This window comes from Cardiocondyla obscurior, linkage group LG18, assembly GCF_019399895.1.
Source record: "Cardiocondyla obscurior isolate alpha-2009 linkage group LG18, Cobs3.1, whole genome shotgun sequence".
Lineage (NCBI taxonomy): Eukaryota > Metazoa > Arthropoda > Insecta > Hymenoptera > Formicidae > Cardiocondyla > Cardiocondyla obscurior.
Genome location: NC_091881.1, coordinates 2945111 through 2969455, shown reverse-complemented (window position 1 = coordinate 2969455; position 24345 = coordinate 2945111). Strand labels below are relative to the sequence as shown.

General features: G+C 42.9%; 3 protein-coding genes across 8 annotated transcripts in view; 2 read left to right on the top strand and 1 right to left on the bottom strand.

The window, feature by feature from the left end:
- Mub (poly(rC)-binding protein mub) overlaps positions 1-16261 on the top strand; it is a 113554-nt gene extending 97293 nt beyond the window's left edge. For all 5 annotated transcript variants that reach the window (XM_070668803.1, XM_070668804.1, XM_070668802.1 and 2 more), the window contains one exon: positions 592-16261. Coding sequence is in view for 1 of the 5 variants with exons in the window: in XM_070668806.1 (XP_070524907.1) it covers positions 592-676 (85 nt within the window). In the remaining 4 variants the exon portion in view is untranslated. The remainder of the gene's footprint in view (positions 1-591) is intronic.
- A 171-nt stretch (positions 16262-16432) lies between these two features.
- On the bottom strand, positions 16433-17725 carry LOC139109617 (protein PBDC1). Its single transcript, XM_070668837.1, has 4 exons — positions 17558-17725; positions 17199-17264; positions 17029-17088; positions 16433-16950 (listed from the first exon to the last, which is right to left on the bottom strand). Exons 1-4 carry the CDS (start codon positions 17576-17578, stop codon positions 16594-16596), a joined length of 504 nt encoding a protein of 167 aa, XP_070524938.1. The 5' UTR covers positions 17579-17725; the 3' UTR covers positions 16433-16593.
- A 1632-nt stretch (positions 17726-19357) lies between these two features.
- Positions 19358-24345, top strand: part of Men (Malic enzyme) — a 9833-nt gene continuing 4845 nt past the window's right edge. The window contains exons 1-2 of one of the 2 annotated variants that reach the window (XM_070668794.1): positions 19358-19503; positions 21504-21654. In XM_070668794.1, coding sequence (XP_070524895.1) covers positions 19454-19503; positions 21504-21654 — 201 coding nt within the window. In that variant the 5' untranslated portion in view covers positions 19358-19453. Of the gene's footprint in view, positions 19504-20334; positions 20498-21503; positions 21655-24345 lie in introns of those variants that run through there. The other variant, XM_070668793.1, reaches the window with a different exon arrangement.

Sequence of the window (24345 nt, the reverse complement as noted above, 5' to 3'; positions counted from 1 at the left end):
TCGCGGAAAATCCTTTAAAGGATAAAATTTTTGTAGATTACCGTCGAGTTCGCGCCGTCAAGTTCGCTCTCAGCATTTTTGGCGAACGCGGGTAGCAGCTTTGTTTTCCAGGTGCCACGCGGATCTCGAGTGTCTGCGGTAGCGCCTTCGTTAACGATTCGCGGGAAATTCGCAGACCAGGCATGCAAACTGAGAGACGAACACCGGGCGGCTTTGCGTACGTTAACGTCGGGACACGCGCGACTCACGGGGAGCCGTTAGATTCGCGTTATATTCCAGTTCCGCGTTGCATGTAACGTCTTTGTCCGGAGGAAAGGATCGGGACGAGGCCTGCGATCGGGCCCGATCCTTTCCTCCGAGAATGTGTCGGGATTTCTGTCTGTCTCTCCTCGGCGAATACGAAGGCGGAGGAGTCGGGGAAAACGTTTGAAGATTTCCGAGTGCCGCGGAACATTGTCCGTTCCACGTGGTGGTCGATTTTCGCCGCGGAGATCTCCGCTCCCTTCGCCATCGTGCTCGCCGGGGTGAACGTGACCCAGTAGGGTGCCGAACCGTTTCCGTTTCTCACGACATAACTGGTTCATGTTTCAGGATATCGATGGAGACATCGGGGGTGCCTATGCCCGCGTATCACTTCATCCCGCCGGACCACATTGTGAAATCGCCGATCCACTAAATGTGGAAGGCCGTCGTGGTCGTTGTCGTCGTCGAAAGGACGCGGAGCATCGCGGAAGCGCGCGAGGCTGTCAGTGGCATATGGGGCTGGGCCACAAACTGTGTTCAGCTTGCAAATCGATACACTTGCTAAAAGAAACAAGACACACGACAGTGAGAAAGGGACAGAAAGAGCGAGAAATAGGGAGAGAGAGAGAAAGAAAGAGTGAGAACGAGAGAGAGAGAGAAAAAGAGAGTGAGAGAGAGTGAAAGGACACACACAATACGTACTCACGTAGAACACTCGCACGTAATCGGAGGAAAGAGTCTAATTGTGCGCGCTTTAGATACGACCGTGTACGTTGGACTCGAACATATTCTAATACGACCACAAATATACGTAAAAGAGAAAAAGAAAGGAAAAAAAAGAAAAAAAACGCGTACACTTATACACACACGTATATGTAATATATATACATACATGCACACGCGACAGCCACAAAGAGAGTTTAAAACGTACATGGAGAAATGATGGAGATACGCACGCGCGTACACAGACACACTTGAGTGTACAAAACTGTACAAAAGTTATTTAAACAAAAGGACAAACAAAAAAAAAATTAAAAAAAATAAAAAAAAAATAATGATGCACGCCGCAGCCGCCGAGCTGTTGCCGATTGGTAAAGGGAACAAGCCAAAGATACGTTAGTTTTCATTTTTATATTTAAAAACGAGAAAAAAAAAATACGACGACGCGAGGACGGGAGAGAAATACGGGGAGAAAATTTATTATTATTAATTATATTACTGCGAACGATGATGCAAATTAATATTAGGCCGGTTGTTAGCGTTTTTTCTATTACGGATCGCGCCGACGGTTCTCGCGACCGGTTCGCGAACTTAGTTACTTCGTTTCGACGCGGACGTAAGGCGAAAAGTGGAAGTGGGATCCGCCAGATCGCCGTTCGTGAAAATCGGTAGCCGAGGAGCTCGGGTAGCGCGATTTTCTTTACGAAGACCGCGAACTATTTAGGCTTTGCGAGAAAGAAAGAAAACGATGCATCTTTGACGGCGATTGCTTCGTTATCGCGGCTATCACCGGATATTGTACCCTCAGTTCTCGAACGAGTGGATTAAGAAGAACGGTGCGTACTTTTTCGGAATTTCTCCCGGGGTATTTTAACCCTTAAGTGAAGCGATCACGGTAACCCGGTGCAGTTTTAAACGTTTACACTTAAAAAGAAAAATAAAAAGAAATTTCTCCTTTTCTCAACTATTTTTAACACGCTCTTTTTATTCAATGTTGGGCGTATTGATTCAAATAAAACTTCATATCGGTACGTTAGGTCCTAAAATATAAGTGGAACAAAATATATTGCATCGGGAGGTAGCGTTTTATTTAAGGGTTGAAGCGCCTCGAACTCTTCGGCTAGTCGTTTGAAGACGCGCGCGGCTTGGGTTCCCCGATTGAGACTCTCCGGTAAAGGGTGTAGGCTAACTCGGAGGATCGTATAATTGAATCTCGCGTGGACCAGGTCGAGCTTGAAGACCACGCGGTAACCCGGCAATGCTTCTGTCAACGAGGGCGGGACGCGCGCCGTTGCATCTCGATTACGGTGGTACCTTTTGTCCGGCATTGTCTCACGACCGCGTAATCAAACGTTGATCCCGTTTCGCGTGATCTCGCACGACACCGGTCAGTCGCGTGGTCTCCCGTCAGCGCGTCCAGCGGGAAAATTTTCACGGGGTAGCGGAAGTCGCGAGCGGGGTCGGAAGTAGCCAATATCACGAGCGAGCTGACGTTTATCGCGACGAACTGTCGCGCGGGGACGCCGTGGAGAAAAGTAACGCGGGAAAGCAATCGATCGCGAAGGTTTTACGTAGCTCCGTAGCTTTTCCATATGAACTTTGGATTCGAAAAGTGAAAGCTTCTCTTTGATTTTTAAAGGGGGGGGGAGAGACAGGTAGAATGAGAAAAAAGCGGGGAAAAAAAGGGAAAAAAAAACGACTTCCGGACGCTGGCGCGCCGCCGTTTGCGCGACGCCCTCGAGAAGGGGGTGAGCATTTTTTAAGAGCGTCGCGCAAACGAGCGGGTGTCGCGAGCGCCTCAGCGCGACTCTCGGGATCGCCCTCGACACCCTCGACGTACTTCTGTCGCGGGTGTACCACCCTCCGTTCGTCTTGTAAATTGGGCGCCGAATCGCGCGGTCGAGGGCGACGCCGAGCGCGCTTCTGTTGAAGGAACAAATGAAATTATTACGTGGAATATATATAAATAATGATATATATTATATATATATACACATATATATATATTTATTATACGCGGTAAAGATAATTAGAGAAGAGATAAATAGCGATGAAAAGGTGCGAGCTCAAGCCCAGACTCGACCAGACTCGAGGTATCCTTTCCTTTCTTCATCGTCCACTTCGAGCCTCCCCATTAACGGCTTTCAGCCCTTCATCCTATCCGCTCCATGTCGGATTTTGGTCCCCACACCTGCGGTTTGGTTCGCGAACCGTAAGGACCGCTCCATCGACGATATCGATCCTTTTTATCAATTTTAAATGTACCGCTCGTCTTTCGCACGACTTTTCGTTCGCGTGTTATTTTATAATCGTTACGATATTGATGTTCAATTAAATTGCCGGAGGGAAAAAAAAAAAATATGCGCGCGCGGCATAGTGCAACGTGTTTTTGAGATTGTTTTACTCTAGGAGAACTTTATTTTTACGTACTAGTCTGTACACAAATTGCGGAAGTAGGTCGTGTTTCGAGATTTCTTGTTGGATATTTTATATTCGCGTATAGCTTCGTTTCGAGTTAGGGAAATTAAATTAAAGGAATAATAATGATTATTATTATTGCTACCGGAAATTAAACTTTGGAATTACTGGACGGTATGATAGTTGTGTAATTAGCTTTTGAATTCCGTTTAAGATCGAGTTAACGCCAATTAATGTATATTAGCTGTGACGCGAACGATTTACCCTTGCAACTTGTATCCTGCACCGATAACTTCCATTATGTGCCAAACGTAAAATCGGGAAGAAATAAAGAAAAAAAAAGAAAAGAAACCCATTTCCTCAAAGAAGGAACATTTGCTGGAAAATGTTAGTCTGTGCTTCCGGTGTCAGCTCAATTAATAAATCGGTGGTCTTCGCGCGAATATATTTACTTTTACTTTTTATACGTCCCCCTCGGATTTGTACAAAATCGGTCCTGATTTTTAATACGTAAACTATTATACGTAAATTATATTCCTTCGGGAAGGAAAAGACTTCACGTTGAGTAATCGCGTACCGTTTACGTTTGCGCATATTTGTACAACTGAACGACGGTCGCGGATCAGTTTTTTGTGATATGTTTTTTTTTTAATTTTTTTTATTTCTTTGTCTCGTTTCGCTTTTACTGAAAATATTTCGCGGTGCTCGCTTCTTTTCGATGCGCGATTGTAAATATGTTTTCACGCTGTACATATTTATTAACCTCGAAGCAACTCCTTGTTTATACAACGGCTTTTTTTAACGGCAAGTGTATGTCAGTATCGCGCACCGACATCTGCGGATTTCACCTTATTTATTACATCAACGTGTCTTTTTCATTTTGATCGCAACGCGCGCCTCATCGTTTCTCGTTTTGCGAAATCAAGCTTGCGAGCGGGTCCTCCGTGCAAAGCGCGAGAAGATTTGACGCCTACAAATTCGGTTGTGTCGTCAAACGTGGAGACTCGTAAGAAATGTAAGTGTGGTCGCAATTTTTTTTTCTTTTTTTTCTTAACGATATTAGCGCGTGTCACAATTTTGGATCTATTCGATTCACGCTTTAGCATAATTGCGGATCTGTTAACGAACATTATATATATTTTTTTAATATTATTTATTTGTTGGACGTTTTAAAATTTTTAGAAATGTCCTCGCTCGAAATCTTTCAGGTCAAAGATTTTAAGGACTGGTCAAAGCTCCGAAATCGAATTCGCATTAATTTGATACGTCGGAAGACGTAGTTTGACCATATTTTACGACACAATCTGTACATAATACATCACGCGAGAGATAATTCTGTATGGATCTAATGCGTTTTGTTTTATTCGGCGATAGCTTTGAATCGTAATTAATACGATCGCGAGCTCGTTGTCTCGCCCGAAATTATGTTTGAGAAATTTATTTGTTATTTATAATTATTTATATTACACGCCCGTTTGCGGAAAATCACAATTTGTTATGCACTTTGAAAAAGAAGAGGAAGAAGAAGAAAAAAAAAAGAAAAAAGAAAGAAAGCAAAAGTATTTCTCTCTTTTCTCATCGCGAAAACGAGGCACTCCTCTCACATCTCCTCTTCAACCCCCCGCTAACGCCCTCGCTCCCACATTCTTCACCGATAGGTAGACAATGATGGCGTACAGTAGTAATTATGTAAGGAAAAAAAAAAAAAAAAAAAAAACCGGCAAAACTGAGACGAGCAACGGCATCGAGCGACGAGTAGTCTCTGCTGAAAAGTCGAGGAAAAAAAAAAGATGAAAATAACAATTAGTGAGAGACGCTGTATGATTGTGTATATCAACAATAAATAATTGCTGTGATTAGAATCGATTATATTAGTAAGTAGTTAAGGATCAATTTTAAGGCACTTCGCGGAGAGAGAGCGGGAGAGAGAAAGGGAAAGAAAGAAAGTAAGAAGAGATGGAGTACTTATTGATATATGATAGAAAAGAAGATGGGAAAAGAAAGAGAGAATGTGTGAGTGTACATATGATCGTTTACGAGCGCGAAAGAGACAAAGAGAGGAGAGAGAGAAAGACGCGACGAAAAGATAAAAGAGATTTTTAGGACCCACCTTTGTAGGCGACTGAAATATGTACGTGCGTGCGTGCGTATAAAACCCTTTCAAATCGCCGGCGGAGGGTGTTATTTGTATCCCGTCGCCCAGGCGCGTGGAGGTCCTTAAAACCATTCTTCGAGTCGGATCGAAAAAGGAAAAAACGAAACGGGACTGAGCGGAGAGATTGCTGTCGCGCGTTTACGTCTCGAGGGGAGGAGATGATCTCTTCCCACTCGAGCTCTGTGTCACCTGGCAAAGTTCTTTCGGTACCGAGTTATCGGGAAAGAATTCGATCTCTTTTTTTTTTTTTTATTATTCCGTGAAAGTTATTTCGTAGAGCCTCGGAGAATATTTTATATTTACAATACACTCTAAGTGTAGGTCGAAGGTATTTTATTTAATGATCCGCGCGCGAAGCGTCAGTGATAAAAGCTGCTGGCGCTACTTGGATACTGAAAATGCCAGGGATGCAGAGGTTCGCACGGAAATATCGTTGCGTGACGAGCATCGAAGTGGACGAGAGGCGAAGAAGCCTCGATGATCCTTTTCTTTTTTTTTTTTTTTTAAAGTGCGTCGAGGGGGAAAAACCGCGTTTCTCATATCCGCGCACAAAGAGGACGGCAGTGATAACGGTGACCACCAGCTACACGTTTGGGTTACCCCCTGTGGGCTTTAAACGCGCCTTCGCAAAGCGAACGTGACGTATACTTTCCCCCTTAACGATAATTTTCCGAAACTTCATATCGCTACGGACCACGACGATCCACTTTTTACTGAGCGCAATTCGGAGTGGCGAAACAGGCACTCTCTATCTATTATCAATCCTCGCTCAACGGAAATAATAATGGAAAATCGTGCTCCTCGTTTTTGGGAAGCTATCGCGCGTGTGACGCGTTTGTATTCTAAATACAAGCAACCTGCGCAAAGAAAAAGTCGGAACGTTCAGAACGGTTTTGTAAGTAAGTCTTTTTTCTTTTTTTTTTTTTTATCATTGTTTTCCACGTTGTGGTTTTTTAAATTTTAAAACGGACTTATATGGTACCGGTACCGTAGTATCTTGCGTTTTCGTGAACGGCGTAAGTCATCGATAGCGTTTAAAGAAAAAAAAAAAAATGTAGTAGTTTACTGCAGGCTAAGTCGAGAACAATAAGCAATTAGTGATACTCTCCGTAAGGAACGTATACGACACGACGTAAGGGTCGAGCGAGTTTCGAACACCCTCCTCCCTCCCACCCCTCCCCGTGTGTGATAATTTGTTAATTATAATAATTATGGTACGATAATCGTGGGGGCTCTCCGCGCTTTAACGAGTAAATGGGATTAAAAGGTCGGGCGAGATAAAAGCTGAAAATTCTTCGGAACTCCTCCGGGAGGGTGGGAGGGAGGGGGAGATTCGGCAAAACTGAAAATCGTTCCAGGGAACTATGCTAAGTCAGAAGTAGCTGATTTTCTGCTTATTAGCAAAGTTACCGGGAAAGGTTGAAATCGATCCGCATTATCTTAATTGAAAATCCCATTCACTCGTCCCGAATTGGCTCGCTTGGCGTTTATACGCGATTAAAGAACGGCGCGACTTCGAGGTGTTAATTGAGAGTTACTTCGGTGCCAACTGGAGCCGGGCGGGCGAAAAGAGCTTGGGATTAATTTGGGGAAGACTTCACTCGCCACTGCATTGAAGATAGTACTCGCCGAGATTATCTCCTTGTATTCCGCGAGATTCAATTTTGCTCGACGTGTACGGCGGGTGAGCACGAACATTATCGGGAAATTACTACGAATTTTTTTTTTCTTTTATTTCCTTTTTTTTTTTTTTTTTGTAAGAGAACAACAAAAACCGAACTTCTACAGGGTTTGAATGTGAAGTAACTGTCGGGATCGGGAAGCGATAGGCGAGATTCTGTTGTAGCTGATGGTTTCCCCGCTTACGAATTTATTCGCCGCGCGAAGAATGGTCCTTTTGTCGCACCGACGTATTCCAGAAGCATATCCAATGACACATATGACTAGGCTACGAACAATTGATATCCCTTTTGCTCCGATAAGCTAGCCTGTATTTATCCGGCGCGTATCGCCGTCGTCTCAGAAATTGAATTACTTGTACATTTTCGGAGGATCTCTGTACAGGCACTTCGAATCGGTCGACTCTCTGTAGCTTCTAGTGATCACTAAGATATCGTCTATATCGCGTGTTTGAAAAGGAAACGAGAGGGAAATGTCGGAGAGGCGGAGGCAGGTATCCACGCGAGGAGTATTCTAAGAACGATTAGGACACGTTAGATTATACTCCCACCCTCCCTCCTCCCCCCTTTTTCTCCCCCTGAGGTCTGTTGCACCAGCGATAGTTAGCACTAACCGCAGTTAACGATATAACGCTTTCTGTATCATAGGTAGAGGTGTGCTCTCGGCGGAAGCGAGAATTATCTAAGATGTTAGTCAGAGCTATCTGTGCTGTTGGGCTAAACGTCACTTACGTGTAAGGGAAGCTTGCGTTCGTACAACGGTTTAGACCCTAGCTCCGGAGCAACCAGCGCTGACCAATGCTTCGGCAAGGACGCGGTTATTTCCGCGAGTCGGAAGGAAGGAAGGGTAGAAGGAGGAAAGCGACGCGATCGTTGAAAAGTCCCGGGGTACGTGCACTTCTTCTCTTCTCGCTGCTCTCCTCCCTCGGGCGAGTAATGGGAAAAGTTGATCGACGGCGAGATGCCGATCGGCAGGAAGCCGAGGGCCACGGGGAACTCGGGCGCAGGTGTTGGAATCCTCTCGGGAAGAGGTTGATCGGGGAGGCCGGGGGCGGAAAAAGAAGGTGGGAAGCGCACGTCGGCACTCATTGCGATCATATCGTTGTGGCGTAGAGCAATCTGTTAGTGCAGGGGCCTTATCCTTATTGCGTGGGTCCCACCGAGGATTGTCGCGGTCGCGATTACGGCGCAGAGCTGTCGCGTTGCTCCGTCGTGGAGCGTGGGACTTGCGCGAGATACCGAGTTCGCGCTAGGACGGACGCGAGTACAAAATCGGCGAACCGGCGTCTGCGCGAAGTTTGTCTCGTGCCCGGACTGCAGAACGTTACGAGTTCGTGTCCGCGGAAATGAGCTATGGGAGTCGCCGTCGGCGACTTGGAGGAAAAGAAAAAAAAAAAAAAGAAAGGGGACGTAATTGCGAATTTATCACGCGCGCAAACCTTCCTGGATCGGGAGGCTGCCTCTCCGGAGAACGAAGGCGCGCGGCAATTCTCGCCGGGGACCCGACATTACCGTAACGCAAGGCAATCAGCTAAGAAATAAACTTAGTTTTTATAGAATATTGAATATCGCGCCTCGCCCGAGGCGAGGCGCGATATTTTACGGGGCGAGGCCTTCCTTCCTCGTGAAAGGAAAGATATTAAGGGCGAGTGTTCGCGACCTTTTGACGCCGTACGGTTGTCGCGCGATCAGGAGGAATTCGACGACAGATCTGATTCTCAGCTTCTGGAAATGTTGCTCCGCGGATCGGTGCCGGAGAAAAGAATCTCCGTTTACATCAAAATTAAAATTAAGAATACGCCGCAGGCATCTGGGATGTAATCGCGAAATCCTCGTCACGCGAAGTTAATAGACGCTTCGATCTTGAACGACGATCTGTCGTCTGATCGCTCCTGATGTCGCAACTTTTCCCTGAATAAATTAAGGCGAGTTAAAAATCGAGTACACGTCGGTTGGTGCGAGAGAGAAAGAGAGGCTGTCCGACCGTGAAGCCAAAAGAGTCACTTGACGCAATATAGGTGCCAAAATGTCGATTGTGAAAACTCATCGGCGGGCGGCTCAATTTTGTGCCAAATTAACACGAATTGCGAGCAGTGTAACAAGCAGTGTGCCAAATCGCCGTTATTAATCACTCCTGTTTCGGGTGGCAAGTCTCCCTGACGAACGTCGACGAGATACATTCGCTTGCACTTTCAAACTAGGCCCCTTTTTTTTAAAATCGAGTTCTTGTTCATTTTGTTTGCACGAATTGCGAGACGTTTATTTAATCGCGGGCATATTTTGTTATATTAATTGTAAGTTAACGAAGATTTCAGAAGACGGTCGGGAGAAAATGATTAAATACGTTGTAGACAATCAATACAATTTTATACAGTAGACTGTTAACAAAATATTTTTTAATCTGTTCTCTGCTCTTTTATTAAAAAAAAAAAAAGAAAAATTACAAAAATCGCGACGACCGAATTTGTAACGTAAGGTTTAAAGGTCGAGTAAAAGGTATGCCTTCCGTTCCGCCAATCTTTTTACATTGTCGTTTTGCAGAAAAGAAAGCGATACGAACAATCAATATTAAATGATGTCGCTTGAAACTTTTTGATAAACGGCTTTGATTAATCACCGAATGCATCGCGCCGAATCTCGTCGAACCGAAACGTCAGGATAGATAGCGAAGTCAGATTTTCTTGGCAACATTCGAACGCGTGTTAATTAAAGGTCGCGCTCCGGCCAGATGCGCGCGGCAAGACGCCGAAATTGTAGAAGAATACGATATTACGATGTTGCCTGGGAAGCTCTTAGTTTCAGCACCTGCGATACATTGGGACGAGCGGCTCTCGTTATCTCGCGAATGATCGAACGACGGAGTTATTTCGTTCTCCTCTCGTTAGCGTAATTACCTTCTCCACCGTATTTTTTTTTCTCCTTCCTGCTCTTTTCTTCTCTTCGGCAACTGATCGATCGAATCCACAACAAATCGTTGTTCAATATGTAAAAGATCGTCACCAAGTCTGACGGCACGAATAGTTTTACGACTCATCGCGGGAGTGTTTCCCTTTTTATTTTATTTTTTTTTTTTGAGGAAAATGTATTCGTAAAAAATTGTATTTTCGTAGAATACGCGTAGTACATGTCGCGGTGATTTGACGGTAGAAAAACTTTGAGGAGTATACTCGAGACTTTTAAGAACGTATACTGGAGTATTAAACGGGAAGCGTTAACTTTTACTGCTTAACGATTTTTCATATTGTGATCGCGCGGATAAAAATGAAAACAATAAAAATCACAGATTTTTATTCGTCGGAGAAATCCGGCGGCCACACTGTCGCGGATTGTTGTGATTCGATTCATCGTCGGAGTCTCCACGTTACGTCTACGTTACATTGTTCTTCCGTTAGCGTTCTGTTCGCCGTCGAGAAGCGTCAAAGAAAGAAAGAAAGAAAGAAAAAAAAAAGGAAACTTAAATACGTAAACGATAGGGGTAATTCGTGTTTGAGGATACCTCTATTATCTTTCCCAGCGCAGTCGCGTCTTCTCGACTCCTCTTTGTACCCTTCCTCTATCTTAGAATCCCATTTCCTTTACCTTCCTCGGCCAAGAATCGATTTACGTTAGGAAGCCTTTACGAAAACAGGGTCATAAATACTTACGTATAATACAAGTATTTTAAATTTTTAACGCGAATGAAAAAAAAAAAAAAAACGAAGAAAGAAAGGGGATAAAACAAAACGAGATGTAGTAGTGCGATGTAACAGAAATAAAAAAAAAACAAAAGAAAATAAAATTTTTTACAAAAAAAAAAAAAATGATAAATGTGAGGTGTAAAGCGTCGCGTGTACGAGTTGCGACTGCGTCTTTCAATGCGTAGGGGTCGTCGCCCTTTTGTAGCACGTGTCGCCCCGTGGACACGTGGAGGTGCGTAAAAAGCGCGAGGACGTGATCTCGGTCAGAGTTCCGCGTGCGTCCCTTGATCCTTTCAGCATCCCCCGTCGGACGGGCAGTCGGTGTGCCCTCCTTGAAACCTGTAGACGCTAATTTTTACAAGCAACCGCCGGGACTTCGCGAGACGTCCGCTCTCAAGCTCCCGCGGCCCTTACTTTCGGATACTCAAATGTGTGACAATACACAGTCGACCAATAGATCGTTAACAGGCGGCTGTTGAAAGGGTTGAGCCTAGGGACACGGCTGCATTCGATACGCGATCACGTCTAATCGTCGCGGGGCAAAGTAATTATACGAGACGAGTCGCAGAGAGAAAGGGGCACATTGAAAGCACCGATCGCGAGGAGACTTTAATTCCGGGCTACGAGGGTCTCCACGGAAAAAAATGCGCCCGGTTCCCTCGCGTTCGGTCGCCTCGCAGCGTAAAGTACATTTATTCCAGGGTAAAGTTTTGTAAAATCGTCTGGTACGCAATATTTTATGTAAAAAAAAAAAAAAGAAGCGAACACATTACGAGACACACTCGACAACCGACACGTTCACACGGATTAAAAAAAAATATATAAAGAAAAAAAAAACACTTTGAGCATGACGTGAAGAAAGAGAGAAAGAGAGAGCGTGAGAGAGCAGAGTGAATGGAAGCTAAAAGACGTGACACTTTCGTGATGATCGTGCTACCGGAGAATGAGAGACGAAATAAAACACCTGCTGTAGGCCGGCGATACGTAACATACGTATACGTATGCGTATATATACATACTTGTATACAACACACAATTACGTAAGTATATACATAAGAGATACTTATACTTTATATAGCTGCATTCGTCGTGTCATTACGTATACAGGGCTTGCGAGCGTTGACAGGTGATTTTGTCTCGGCTAGCGTGTTTAAGAATCGCGTGGACGATGAGCGAGAGAGAAAGAAACAGTGAGTAAGGGCGAAGGGAAACGGAAAAAAAAAATGCGAGGGTGTGTGCGTGTGCGTGCGTGGAGCGGTAAGCTATATCTCTTGTAGTCGGCGTTACATATCTTCGACTCGTTGTTTGCGAAGCGGTCACATCGTTCAAAAAATCGTTGGGCGGAATACCGACGTCGGCGAAGTATACTCGCGCAGTCGGAGGGAAAAAAAAGCGCAATTGGTAGCGCGGGAGGCCCGTGGTCTACGGGCTGACTCGCCGCACGTTTAACGGTGAACGTGGCCGCCGCCTCTCTCTTGATAAATAATATCTTTGATAGAAAAAAAAAAAAAAGAAAAAAAAGTATCACGGCGATCTCGAGGAAGGTAGCGATAATTTACGTAGAGCCCTACGGGCCGCTTGCAACGGTGTCGGCTGACGACAAAGCGTACATATTACTTTCTATCTGCCTATTTCACTAGTGAGAGGCTGCGATACAGAAAGGACCACGTGATAGGGATTACTTAATTAAGAGTACAACGCATCATCGTTGCAACGCGGCTCTGGAACGGCACCGACCATTGACCTTCATATCGGATTAGGTACTTATCAAACGTTAGCAGGCGGTCTGAATCCTTTGGCGGCCACGTTAAACGTCATTCGGAGGCGAAGGGACTTGGGCCGACGCGAATAGACACGTAGGGCAGAACACGTAGATTGATCCTCGCCCGACCTACATATCAGACTTTAGTTAACGCCAGGAAAGAAGACTTCCTGAAAAGCGAGACCCAGAGTCTTCGTCCCGATCCTCCCGCAGCTCAATGTCGGAAAGAGAAAAAAAAAAAGATAAAAAAGAAAACTTGCACGGTACAGGAACACGAGGACTTCGTTGATCGGGGCGTTCTCCGCCTCTAGAGTATATAGCCCGAGGATTCTGGGAAATTAGATTTCAGATCACCCTGATCCTCGCGACTCCTAACCCGGGACTACCACCCCTTTCCTATCGTACCTTCCACCCTCGCCCTTCGCTCCGAACCTCCCCCGACTTCCTCCCGGTGCATCCTAGGTTTAGAAGATATATTTGTATTGTCAGTTATCACACGCTACTAACACTAACTACTTACTACTACGATCTATAACTATAATGATTCTTATTATTATTAATACTGCTACTGTATCACACCTCTCCATAGGTCGCGTAATTACGACACGCCCTGTTGTTGTTGTTGGATTGATTAATTATCGGTCACGCCCGCGGAACGAGAGAAGTAACGCTAAGAAGGGAGATTAAAAAGAAAAAAAAAAAAAGAGAGAGAAAAGGAGAGAGGAAATGAATTTTTTTTTGGAATAAAGAGATCGTTGACTGCGTGAATGTTTAGCTTTGTGTTTCTAGGATTCTCAGTTTCTTACAGATCACACACAATTGTTGTAAAGTAGAGCTTACCTACACTTGACGGCTTATTATTACTTCCACACAACTGTTGCATCGTTGTCACTTTCGGCGCTCGGTTACACGCACTGAGAGAAAAAAAAAGAAAAAAAAAAAAGAAAGAAAGAGGGAAAAAAAGGAAAATAAGAAAGAAAAACGTTTTAATTACGCTGAAGTTGCCTTAATTAATTAAGATAACGATAATTTCCTGCAATTAGTTCGGATGTGAGAGCATTCTGCTGTAGAAGGAGTGACAATCGTGCTCGTTATTAATGTCGATTGTTCTCGTATATGCAAAAATATTTAATATATAAACTATTAGCTGTGCCAAGTAGTGTTTTTGTAAAAAAGAAAGGAAATAAAGATTATTGCTGCAAAATGAAAGTATAATCCATTTTAATGAAATTCACCCGACGGAAGTCGTTGCCGTAGCAAAGGAAAAATAAAATAAAAGTAAAGGTCGCGGATCGGTAATTTTGTAGACAGATAGCAAAGTTTGCCTTAATGCAATATGCATGCACCTTTCTTTTTAACATCGCTGTTTGATCTGTACGCGCGATTGAAAGCGCAATTGACTTGCGATTTTCTCTCAGTGAGGGCCACACGGTGGAGGAGCGCGAATTTCACGAAACCGGCGTGCACGCGCGACGAAAGTCGCGCGGACGCGCGTAATCGGCGGGTCATCGGGATAACACACGCCCAATTAATTGTTAGAGATTAGCTATGATTGACAATTAATTTTCCCGGCCCCTATGTTTTATCGACGACCGCCCGTCGTCGGGATACGGTGTTCAGAGCGTCTTCAAGGCGTACTTTCTGTTGTACGTTACAGACTTTGTTATCACACACGATCGTGACTTTTGTATTCGAGTAGTTCGCCACTTATTTCAGAAGACATCGGTTTCTATTGCGTATGAATTAGACGTATTGTAATTTACATCCGTTCTAAGGTGTTTGAAAAAATAAAATAAAATAATAATATTAATACTAAAGAAACAGCGTAAAGATGTGCATAAGACGTGTAGTTAAATTTTGCAGAATCAACAGTTTAAGTGCGAAACTAATAAGACTCTGGAGGGACCATGAAATTGAACTTACATGTATAAAAAGTAGCGTACGCACCTTAAAGAGAGGTATATAATTTTTCTTTTTTTTAAATTATTGTTCCTGTAATTGTTGCAGAATGTTGATTACATCCGTAACGTGCATATCATACTTGCATAGTTAAATAATTGCAGTTAATGTTTTATTTGTTGCGTATGGAAGTAAAAGAATTTTGTCCAAGTATGAGCTACGTGTAATAATTTTTTTTCTTAGTCTTAATAGAGATTATGCGTTCGAACATATTGTTATCGTGCGATTTAGGCTTATTTTATGCCTCCTTTTCAAGCACCCTAGAACCAGTCGCCCTCGAACGATATGGGAAAACTTAATAGATGAAAAGAAAAAAAATCTAATCATGGAGATTTTCACTCGACCGTATCGTCTGAGGGCCGATGCGCGACAAGTAATTTTTTTTTTTAACTTATGCATAAACGATCCAAATCAATCGATAAGGAATAAACGTGAGATTCGATAAGCTCTATTTTCTGGTCGCGCCACTCGATGTAGACACGATAAACCAAAAGAGAGGTAAACCAAGAAGGAGAGGGTGGTGAGAAAAGAAAAAAAAAAGAAAAAAAAATATATACAAATGTGATATCTTTTGAATACCTTTGAATTAACTGTTTCTGAAACGAGAGATAATGAAGTGTCTCTCGCGGTATATAAAAATATTCTACACCCTCGGCGCATATAAAATACCGTAGACTATTTTATTTAACTTTAATTAATTTATTATTGTGCTCGTATACGAAAGACGCTCATCTAACGCAGACTTTATTCAAAGCTCTATTTTGTGATTCTCGTATGATCTTGATATCGAGTATTTTTTTAGCGGTCAGAGATACAGAGCGAGAACGAGAAAATAAGAATCCGAGAGAAAGGTAGTGAGCGAGAGAAAGAGAGATAGAGAGAGAATGAGAGTGAGAGTGAGCAAGATTGGGAGAGAAGTCATATATGTACCGCTCGTATAGAGACTCGAGGAGAATTCGTAATTGCCAAATTGTTAAATGACGGGTAGCTTGAGGGAAAAATCAGTTCCCAAATAGCCGGTGATTATTTGCGAAAGAAGATAAATATAACTTTGTCGAAAGTTGTTTTCTCCATTGCGTTAAAAAAAGAAAAAAAGAAATGCAAAGATTGAGAAATACTCGTTTCTGAAGTACATGTGCCAGGTAATAATTTGGCAGGCTCTAATTCTCCTTAACGTTCGTAAGGGCAATAAAACAATGTACATTTTTCGAGTACACTTGCATTTGAATGTGCAAGTTGCATAAAAGACAGATTTTTTAGAATATCGCACTGTCATATTTATTATTCTACGATAACGATCGATCAGCACGCGTGTCGACCGCGCTCTCGAGTATTTGCGCCGAAATTATTGTGCGACGAGCAAGTCTCGGACGTTTACCGGTGTTCTTTTTTCTTCTTCAAAGCTTCAGAACAGCGCGCGGGTGCGGTCGATCGAGCGCCATTAATATTATTAATGATAAAAAGAAGGCAAACCGTTACGCATTGTTCTTTCCAGTAAGAAAAGAAGCAAGGTTTTCGGTGTTTTCACTACGATTGAGATAAACGATTCTATTATTGCATATAATATTATATTAATAACGCTATTATTGCTGTAATGTTTGTTTTTGGTTATTAAAGTGTGTATATAGCAATATATTCTAGAAACAGCCGTTCTCGTTGCATTTTTTTCATCTTCCGAAAAAAAAGAACAGTTACCTAGCGATTTTTATTACACCCTTTAATTTGGTTAAATGTTGTACTGAAAATCGTATTAGTTATTCAAATATTTCTTGGCGCTCTTGGTTTTATCATGATAATAAATTTTAATTAGATTAATGCCTACATTATATACATTTTTTTTTATTTTATTACGTGTATACCTTACAAAATTATATTTCTCACATTATTCAATTGCTCTTATATTCCAAAACAACGACATAAAAATCACTCTTAAATCAGTTTTCAGGCATTAATGTAACTAGCTGCAATATAAAAATTAAGCTACGTTTTCACGTACCTATTTGATTTATACTTTTCTCGTACACAGTCATTGAGACCTTCTTTGTTTCTTACGAGCTCTATAGCGTAAAACTGTATCCTAGTTGTCAGTATACTATTCTCCTCTGAATAGTCTCCTGTGCAGTCTGCTCTCAATAATGTACCGAAACTATAGTCCTCGACAATGTCTTTAAACTGTTCGCAGAAGAACCTCCACTTTGTTTTCCCCTCTGGAGACTTCAGCTCGTCCTCGTCAACTTTATCCACCTTCATGTTGGGAAAGGTGTCTTTGAAAGTTTTGTAGATCTGTTCGTCGTGAGGTGTAAGTTTCAGAAATTTTGGATCAACCGAGCACAATATCTGAAGGAGAATACTTGAGTTATTTTTTCATACTTATTTCATGCCAGTGTTTTTCTATATATAAAGTTATATACCTACATTAAAGTAAACCTCTGCATGTTCCATAGCTTTTACTGCCCACATTGCCTCCAGGGATGGCTGAAATATAACGAAAACAGTAAGAACTAATGTATTTCTTTAAGTAAAATTATTAAAAATTTTTTTTTTTTTTTTTTTTTTTTTTAATACTGTTTGTACGTTGCACTTACGTCATTTTCAAATTCCTCAGCGGGCCTCGATAGAACACTGGTACCAGCAATTAATTGATCTGCTGTCTTAAAAAATATGATTCGTTAAACAAATGTAGACATATATTAAAAATTAAGTTAGAACAAGAGAGAAGTCGTTTTTAAAGAATATTATTAATAATTATTAACTTGATACGCGAATTATATTTAATCAAGTAGAATTATTGATTTAACTATTTGCTAATTATTTAACAATTTTTACGGATGATCTATTACTCCAATTAATTTTTACACTATACGCATTGTAAATAGCCGTAGCTGTTATAGGTTATGAAATCGTCCTAGTAAAATCTTGTGTACGAGCAGATTAATTTACTTACCACGTTTCCTACTCGCGCCATTATATTCACAATTCGTCGAGAAATACTTTATGAAAAATGAAATCTTTGTACGAACGTTACAAATCAATTTATAATTTACTAACATCTACTTTGACAATCTTTGTCTACATTGACTGTGGCGGCTCGTAGCAGATTTTCTCAAGAAACAAATTAAAATTCTATTATTTGATTGGTTCACATCAGCCAACCACTGGTCACCCTCGTTCCCGCTAATTTATAATGATTCTAATACTTTTTTAGCGTTTTCGATTACGTGAATGTCGCGTTCGATGTCGCAAAACCCCGAGGTTGACGGACTTATTATCTGATATTCATAATTTTTCGGTAACTTACATAGGCGCATGATTGAAATTTTTTATGTGCAATGCAGCAAAAATTTTTCCGTCCCACTTAAACAGACTGCGGACTGTCGGTTGTATATACTTTTAATATTTTCTTTAAATACAACCGGTGTGGTTAAAAAATTTCGATACATTCCACATCATTTCTCTGAAAGTAATATATAAGTATCACGAAAGCGCGAAACAATATTTCAATCGCGAAAAAGCAACCTTGTTTTATAATAAAAAACACGATTTTTTTTGTAGTTTGTAATTGGAGTCTTTTAAAAAATAGCGCACGCATGGTTTCTTGTAGTAATAATTAATTAACGAGGGAATTTTAATTGTGACACTTAGATTTTTTTTTTATGCGTGCGTAAAGAGAAGAGGCCGCAAAGATGATTTTGTTTCGCTCTCTTCTCCAAGTACTTATACATTGTCGTAATACATTTTATGACTTTCACCATGCGCTCACCTGTCTATTAAGAAACAATTAGGACAGCGGGAGAAAACCCGTAACGAAGATATTCGTATTTTACGTTCCTTTCACAAAGCGTGGATGTATAATAACTGCTATTATAATAATAATTACTATTCACACCGCTGCGATTGATTCCGAAAATGCATGACGGAACTACGTTACATTTAAAATTAATTTTATTTTTTAATGATAAAAATAACCTGTTAAATTAAATTCTGTCGAATTCCGATGCACGAGTTTCGCAAATAAAAAGAATAATAATTTGTAACGTATGCGTAATTAATTAGAAATTAAATTAAAATTAATTCAAGGTGAACGAGAAGCGATCGTCGATTAGTGAACGATAGTCTGAAGTTTCCGGCCGCAGAGCACGCCGTCACCATCAACGAATGCCTGTCAAAAAGAATCTGTACGTGTGCTATCAAATTTAAAGAACTTTCTCAGGTAGACCGCGTTATACGTTATTCATCAAGGAATCCCTGTAAAGAAATCGTTTTTGGTCGCGCGACGCCGTTCCTTCTCGCGAAGAATCTCGCGCCGCATGTAAGTACACAATTTCTATCACTCGGGAAACATATTTCAACCGACCACATGCCGTAACCATCGCCGTGGCTGTTATAATCGTTAAGAAAAAAAAAAAAAAGAAAAAAGGTGGGAAAGAAAAGAAAAAGCAATCCTTTCGCAAACGTCCGAAAAGACGAAGAGAAGAGGGCCGGCTCTCCCACCGAATCTTCTCGCGCGGTTTTCTCCTTGAGAAACAGGAGGATCTAGATATCTAGAGCAAAGGCTGTAACACAATCAGCAGACTACCACGTTCTTCTCCCCAACGTTCGGACGGTGAGCCGATACTCACGCTCGTGATCTGCTCGTGATCGAGGCGGTCGATTTCATTGAACAGCAGAACTTCGCGCGCGCATTTCTCCACCAGGAAAGTCTCGCCACCCTTATCGGGGCCAATTCAAAGGTGAAATACGACGCGCGGAGCCATGATCTAATAGCAACGCGAGATTTGAAGTTCGGCCAGACCTCGACCAGCGGATCTCCTGATTAATCGCTTAAGTATCTAAGTCGACGATGGGCAGCGGACACTCCAGAGACAATAATGTGCGACGAAACGGCAGAACGTAAGTGCCTTCCTAGCTGCATTTATTTTATTTTATTTTATTTTTTTTTATTGCAACGAACTCAAGGTCTCGTCGATGACTAGCAGGATATCAGGCGGTCGTTAAAGAAAGAACGCAGCGCTTGAAAATAAGCGGTCCCGGTCAAATATTGTATGTACACAGTAATAACCCAGATTCTAATTTTAGATAAGTATTATCTTCTTAGCTTTTGTAAATATCTTCCTACACGGATAACGAATACTTGTTTTTTTTTTTTTTTTTTTTTTTTTTTAAACATCCCCGGTCCGACGATTAGCTTCCGAACGGTGATCCGAGGTATTGCGTCAGTCGAGGATCTTCAAAGTAAAAGAGTCGTATCAGGGCTGCGTAATTACGCGACGGCGTTCGCATTGCTTCATGTTGATAGGAAAAATATTTTTTTAAAAACGTTTCTTCATCGATGCCCCAAGCGGTATCTCGAAAAAAATGGCTTTCGCACGATCGCCGCCGGAATTTCGCATTGGCCGAAGATATCGGCGGCGAGTCGTGCGATGCGGTGTCACGCCGGTGGCTAAAGGAGCCGCGCGTTAATTAGCGCCGCGTTATCGCGAGTGTCATCGGGTACAAGTCGGCCGATAGCTCGGTGTAAGGGTGAACAATTTGCACGAGACGAGCACGAGACGGTATCTTCCGTCTTCCGATCGTTCCGTCGTTTATTTTCGTGACTCAACAGCCTCGGGGGTAAAGAGAGCGAGGGAGGCAAATGCTGGCAGACAAACCGAGAAGTCTTTTTCTCCCTCCCACGGATTCACGCTTATTTCTCATATAAATGATAAGACGCTCCGTTAACCGTTTAGTCGACGCGAAACATGTCTACGAGACAGCTTCTGATGCCGCTCGGCAATCACTTGACGAGCTTCCTCCGTCAGTCGAGCAACCTGCATTATGCTACCTACGATTTTGAACCTGAAGTCTGTCATCAGCACCGTCCAACAACGCCGTCTAATAATTCCTGGTAACGTTGACCGGATTGAATTTTATAAAACCGGCAAGAGAGAAACCTTGCGAACGTCTCTTCGCGTCGTTTTAATTTTTTTCCTCGAAAAGGAAAAACCGTGGGACTTTTTCCTCCATCTAATTTAGCAATGTTTAAGTAATTAACAACGTTCGATCATATATATATATATTTGAAAAAGTTTTTTATTTTTTATTTTTTTTTCTCCTTTGACTTCTCATTAATAGCCTTCATTATTGTGATTTTTAATTCTTTTTCCTGCTTCGTAATTACGATACGTCAATTACGCGTCGCGCGGTAACATACACTGCCTCAATTTCGCAATGAGAAACATGCGGAATCACGGCGCACACTTTAAACTTTGATCTAGCCGGGCCGAAGGGAGCGCTATCAATCGGCATCGAGACTCGTCGGACTTTGCGCTCGTCATTATCACGGCCGGCAGTTTTCTATATTTCTAACATTGGCGTACGTTGCTATTTACGCGTTTTTTCCCGCGGCGCGTCAAACGTGACGTTTGATCTCTCCCGCAAACGCGCGACGGCACGATGAATACGCGTGCGTCGAGCCGTGCCTTCTCGCAGGTGTGTATTTGAAAATACTCGTACCCACGAGACTACATTCGCAAGTAAATAACAATCCGCGACAAATCTACAGCCCGGCGTGCGTTTGAAGCCTCGCGATACCTTATCGCCCGCAATAAAATATCCAAGCGTTTCACTTGCAAAATTATACAAAGGAGGCTTTTACAGATAACAAGCCGGAAAATTAAAATAACGGACGATCCGTTTCCGTGAGTAGCTATTGTTAACGTGACAACGTGGAAGCGTACGGGTTAAAGGGATCAATGATTGAAGGTCGCCGCCTTCGGCGCTCCGCGTACACCGTTTTTTTACCCCTTCGCCGGCTGCGCGCACGTCATGTTACGTCGCTTCGCGGTCCCCATCCTACTACCTAACCACGCGTTTGCGCGCGATCGACTCAGACAAGTGGTATTTGTTCCCAGGAGCAGTGGCCAGCCGGACACTGGCAAGAGCAAAACGTCAGCGATGTCGAGCTTGGAGCGCGATCAGCTGGGCCAGCGAGGTAACGGCGACGCGGTGTGCACCGGCCTCCTCCGCGGGCTGGATCACATAAGAGATCCGCAGCTGAACAAGGTTAGAATCTATCTCTCCTTTCGCAAATCAAACGCGAGAATATATCGCGCAGATGGTAGAGACAAAAGCGGGATTACCGTAGAAAATTGCGCCGCGTTTGACAACTCGAGCTGTCATTGTGTTAATTCACCGTCCTCGTGACGAACAGCCAGCAAGCACGTCGCCGTTACCGGATCCGCATAACTTAGGCTTGACTCAGCGTGGAAATCGATTCACAGAGAATGACGAAACGTCGCCGCGGAGCGGAAAATAGCGATCCGCGATTCTCCTCGCGTTTCACGTACACCGAGCGACCTTCGGGTGTGTCGATTATCAGAGCGCGATACTCGCGCTTTTATCTCGCGACGACCGAGGTGTACGTCGCGTTCCGCAGCTTCGCGTGCGGCGTGAAAATTAATTACTAATTCGGGGAATAGGCTTTCACTTCCGGTACGAAGAAGCGTGAACGATCGAGGACGGCGGCGCAGACGGTCCCGAAGGCTTCTCCGCCGCGAAAGAATTAAGAAAGCGAAGACACTCCGGTCGAGGGGTTTTAATTAAATTAATTTAACGCTGATTACAACGCGGCAACTTTGCCAATCACGCGTTGTTACCTGATAAGCTGATCGGCCCGGTTATCGATTACGTTGATCGACGGATCTGACAACTCGCTCGCCGGATTTCGCAGCTCGTTTTGTCGCGTACGAGAATTACACGTGGTGCAAAACGTATTGCAGCTCGACCCGAATTACAACGCGAGCGGAGTGCAAGAATGACTCCGCGAAACTCCACGCGGTAATTGCTTTTAACGCTTGCGCAATCTCTGTACTCGATTTATCCAGCCGTCTACTTCAAAGATTGACACGGCCCTCGAATCTCCGCGATCGAGCTCCTTCGATAATCGCCGTAGAAGTTTTATCTCCTCTTTAATTCAATTTCACCCGCTGCGAGATAAAAAGAAAGAGAGCCTCGTAATCTGCTTAAAAATATACACAACGTTTAAATCTCTTTTACAAAAAGTTACCCCGGAATGTAAAAAAAATTTTATTTATCCTCGAAAGTCCCAGAGAATGTCTCGGCTTCGTTCTCCTAAAAAGCATTTGTCTTGCGTCCACCGGATTCTAGAACGCTTTCTTTATTTTTTTTTCTTTTTCTTCTTTTTTAATTTAACAATTTTATTCAACGCCGCGGTTACGCGACGTCCTTTAGCCGGAAACTCGAGCAGAATAAACGTATTAAAGAGTATAATAGAAATCTCTCTGCGCGAGTAGTGCCTTTATTCCCGTGAAATTTCCAAGCGCCGCGACGAGCGGTCGTTTTGCATTTCGCGTAGCGAGCGCACGTAATACTTGCGGTAGGTCACGAAGTCGCTTTATATTCAAGAATTCAGGATTAGGGCTGCCTATCGATCCGTGCACGGTGCCGAAGGGTCGCCGCCGCGAGAGTCAAGAACCCCGGCAACCGTTTCCACGGTCGGTTGTTTGTCATGGGACGCGGGAGTCCCGCGGGAAGAGTATCGGTCAGTGATAGTGCGACGAGATAATGGAGACCGATTGGTGGAACCTCGTCCCGGATCATAACCGTACGACGTGCATTCCTGAGGCACTGCTCGCTCTGGATGGAAGGGTACTCGTTTTTTACCTCGCGACCTCGTCGATCTCATTACGTTCAGACGCCTTAGACTTTCTTTTTTGTTCTCTCTTTTTTTCTTCTTTCTTCTCTTTTACAAATCCCGCCGAACTTTACTTTCTTCCGCTGACGCAGTCCGAGAACTTTCCCTTGAAAGATTTTGAAACCGAATAATAATTACGTTTTTGTCTTATTAGTCTCGCGTTCTAAATAAAAATTAAGCCCACGCCAGTTTCTGCTGCTTCCGTGTTCTAATATCATTAGAATCGAAGATAAGGCGAAGAAGTATAAATAGAATTTTTACTGATAAGACTCTCTCTCTCTCTAGACTTGGTTACTATTTTAGGGTGCTCGTCGAGTAACCGAGCTTAATGGAAAAGTACTCCACTCGAGCGCTGACCTGTCTATTCAATTTAATTCAATTAGAGTTCACCGCGGTCTGACCAGCCTCGTTCATTTCGACGAAGAGTCATCTTTCGTAAGCTGATAAAGCCCCGACATAAACATGCTTTATCGTAAATTCATTAGGGAATGGAAATTGATTCGGGAGTCAACGAAAGCGTCACGTATTGTCGCGCAGTGCACTAAATTGAAATTTGTCAAGTGTTCTCGTATAAAAACACCGTCTATCGTCTTATCGTCGGGTGGCATCTTACGTAAGAGCAGATATTAAACCAATAGATATGTTATCATGCAGCATTTACATACCGTGACGATACAATATAACAATGCGTTGTTATCGAAAATTAACATGTAAAAATAAAAGTCGCGCGAAGCTCGCAACACTTTATCTTTTAGAAACGAAATTTGCATGGCGTGAAAGCGGAGATCCACCCGTCGAGCGATTCGTGTTCACCAATTTTTTTCACATACATTTTTGTATAATTTATATAAAAACGAATATGCTTTTCGAGATTTTCCATGCAGCGTATCAAGTTTTTTAACTTTAAGACTGCATGGTTTTGATTAACCACTCTGAAAGAATAATATACAAGAATTAGACGCTGCTTTTTTTTTTTTTTCGGTGTTTGAAGGAAAATCGAATGCGGTTCATCAACCGCAGTCGAGATAAGCCGGCGGATA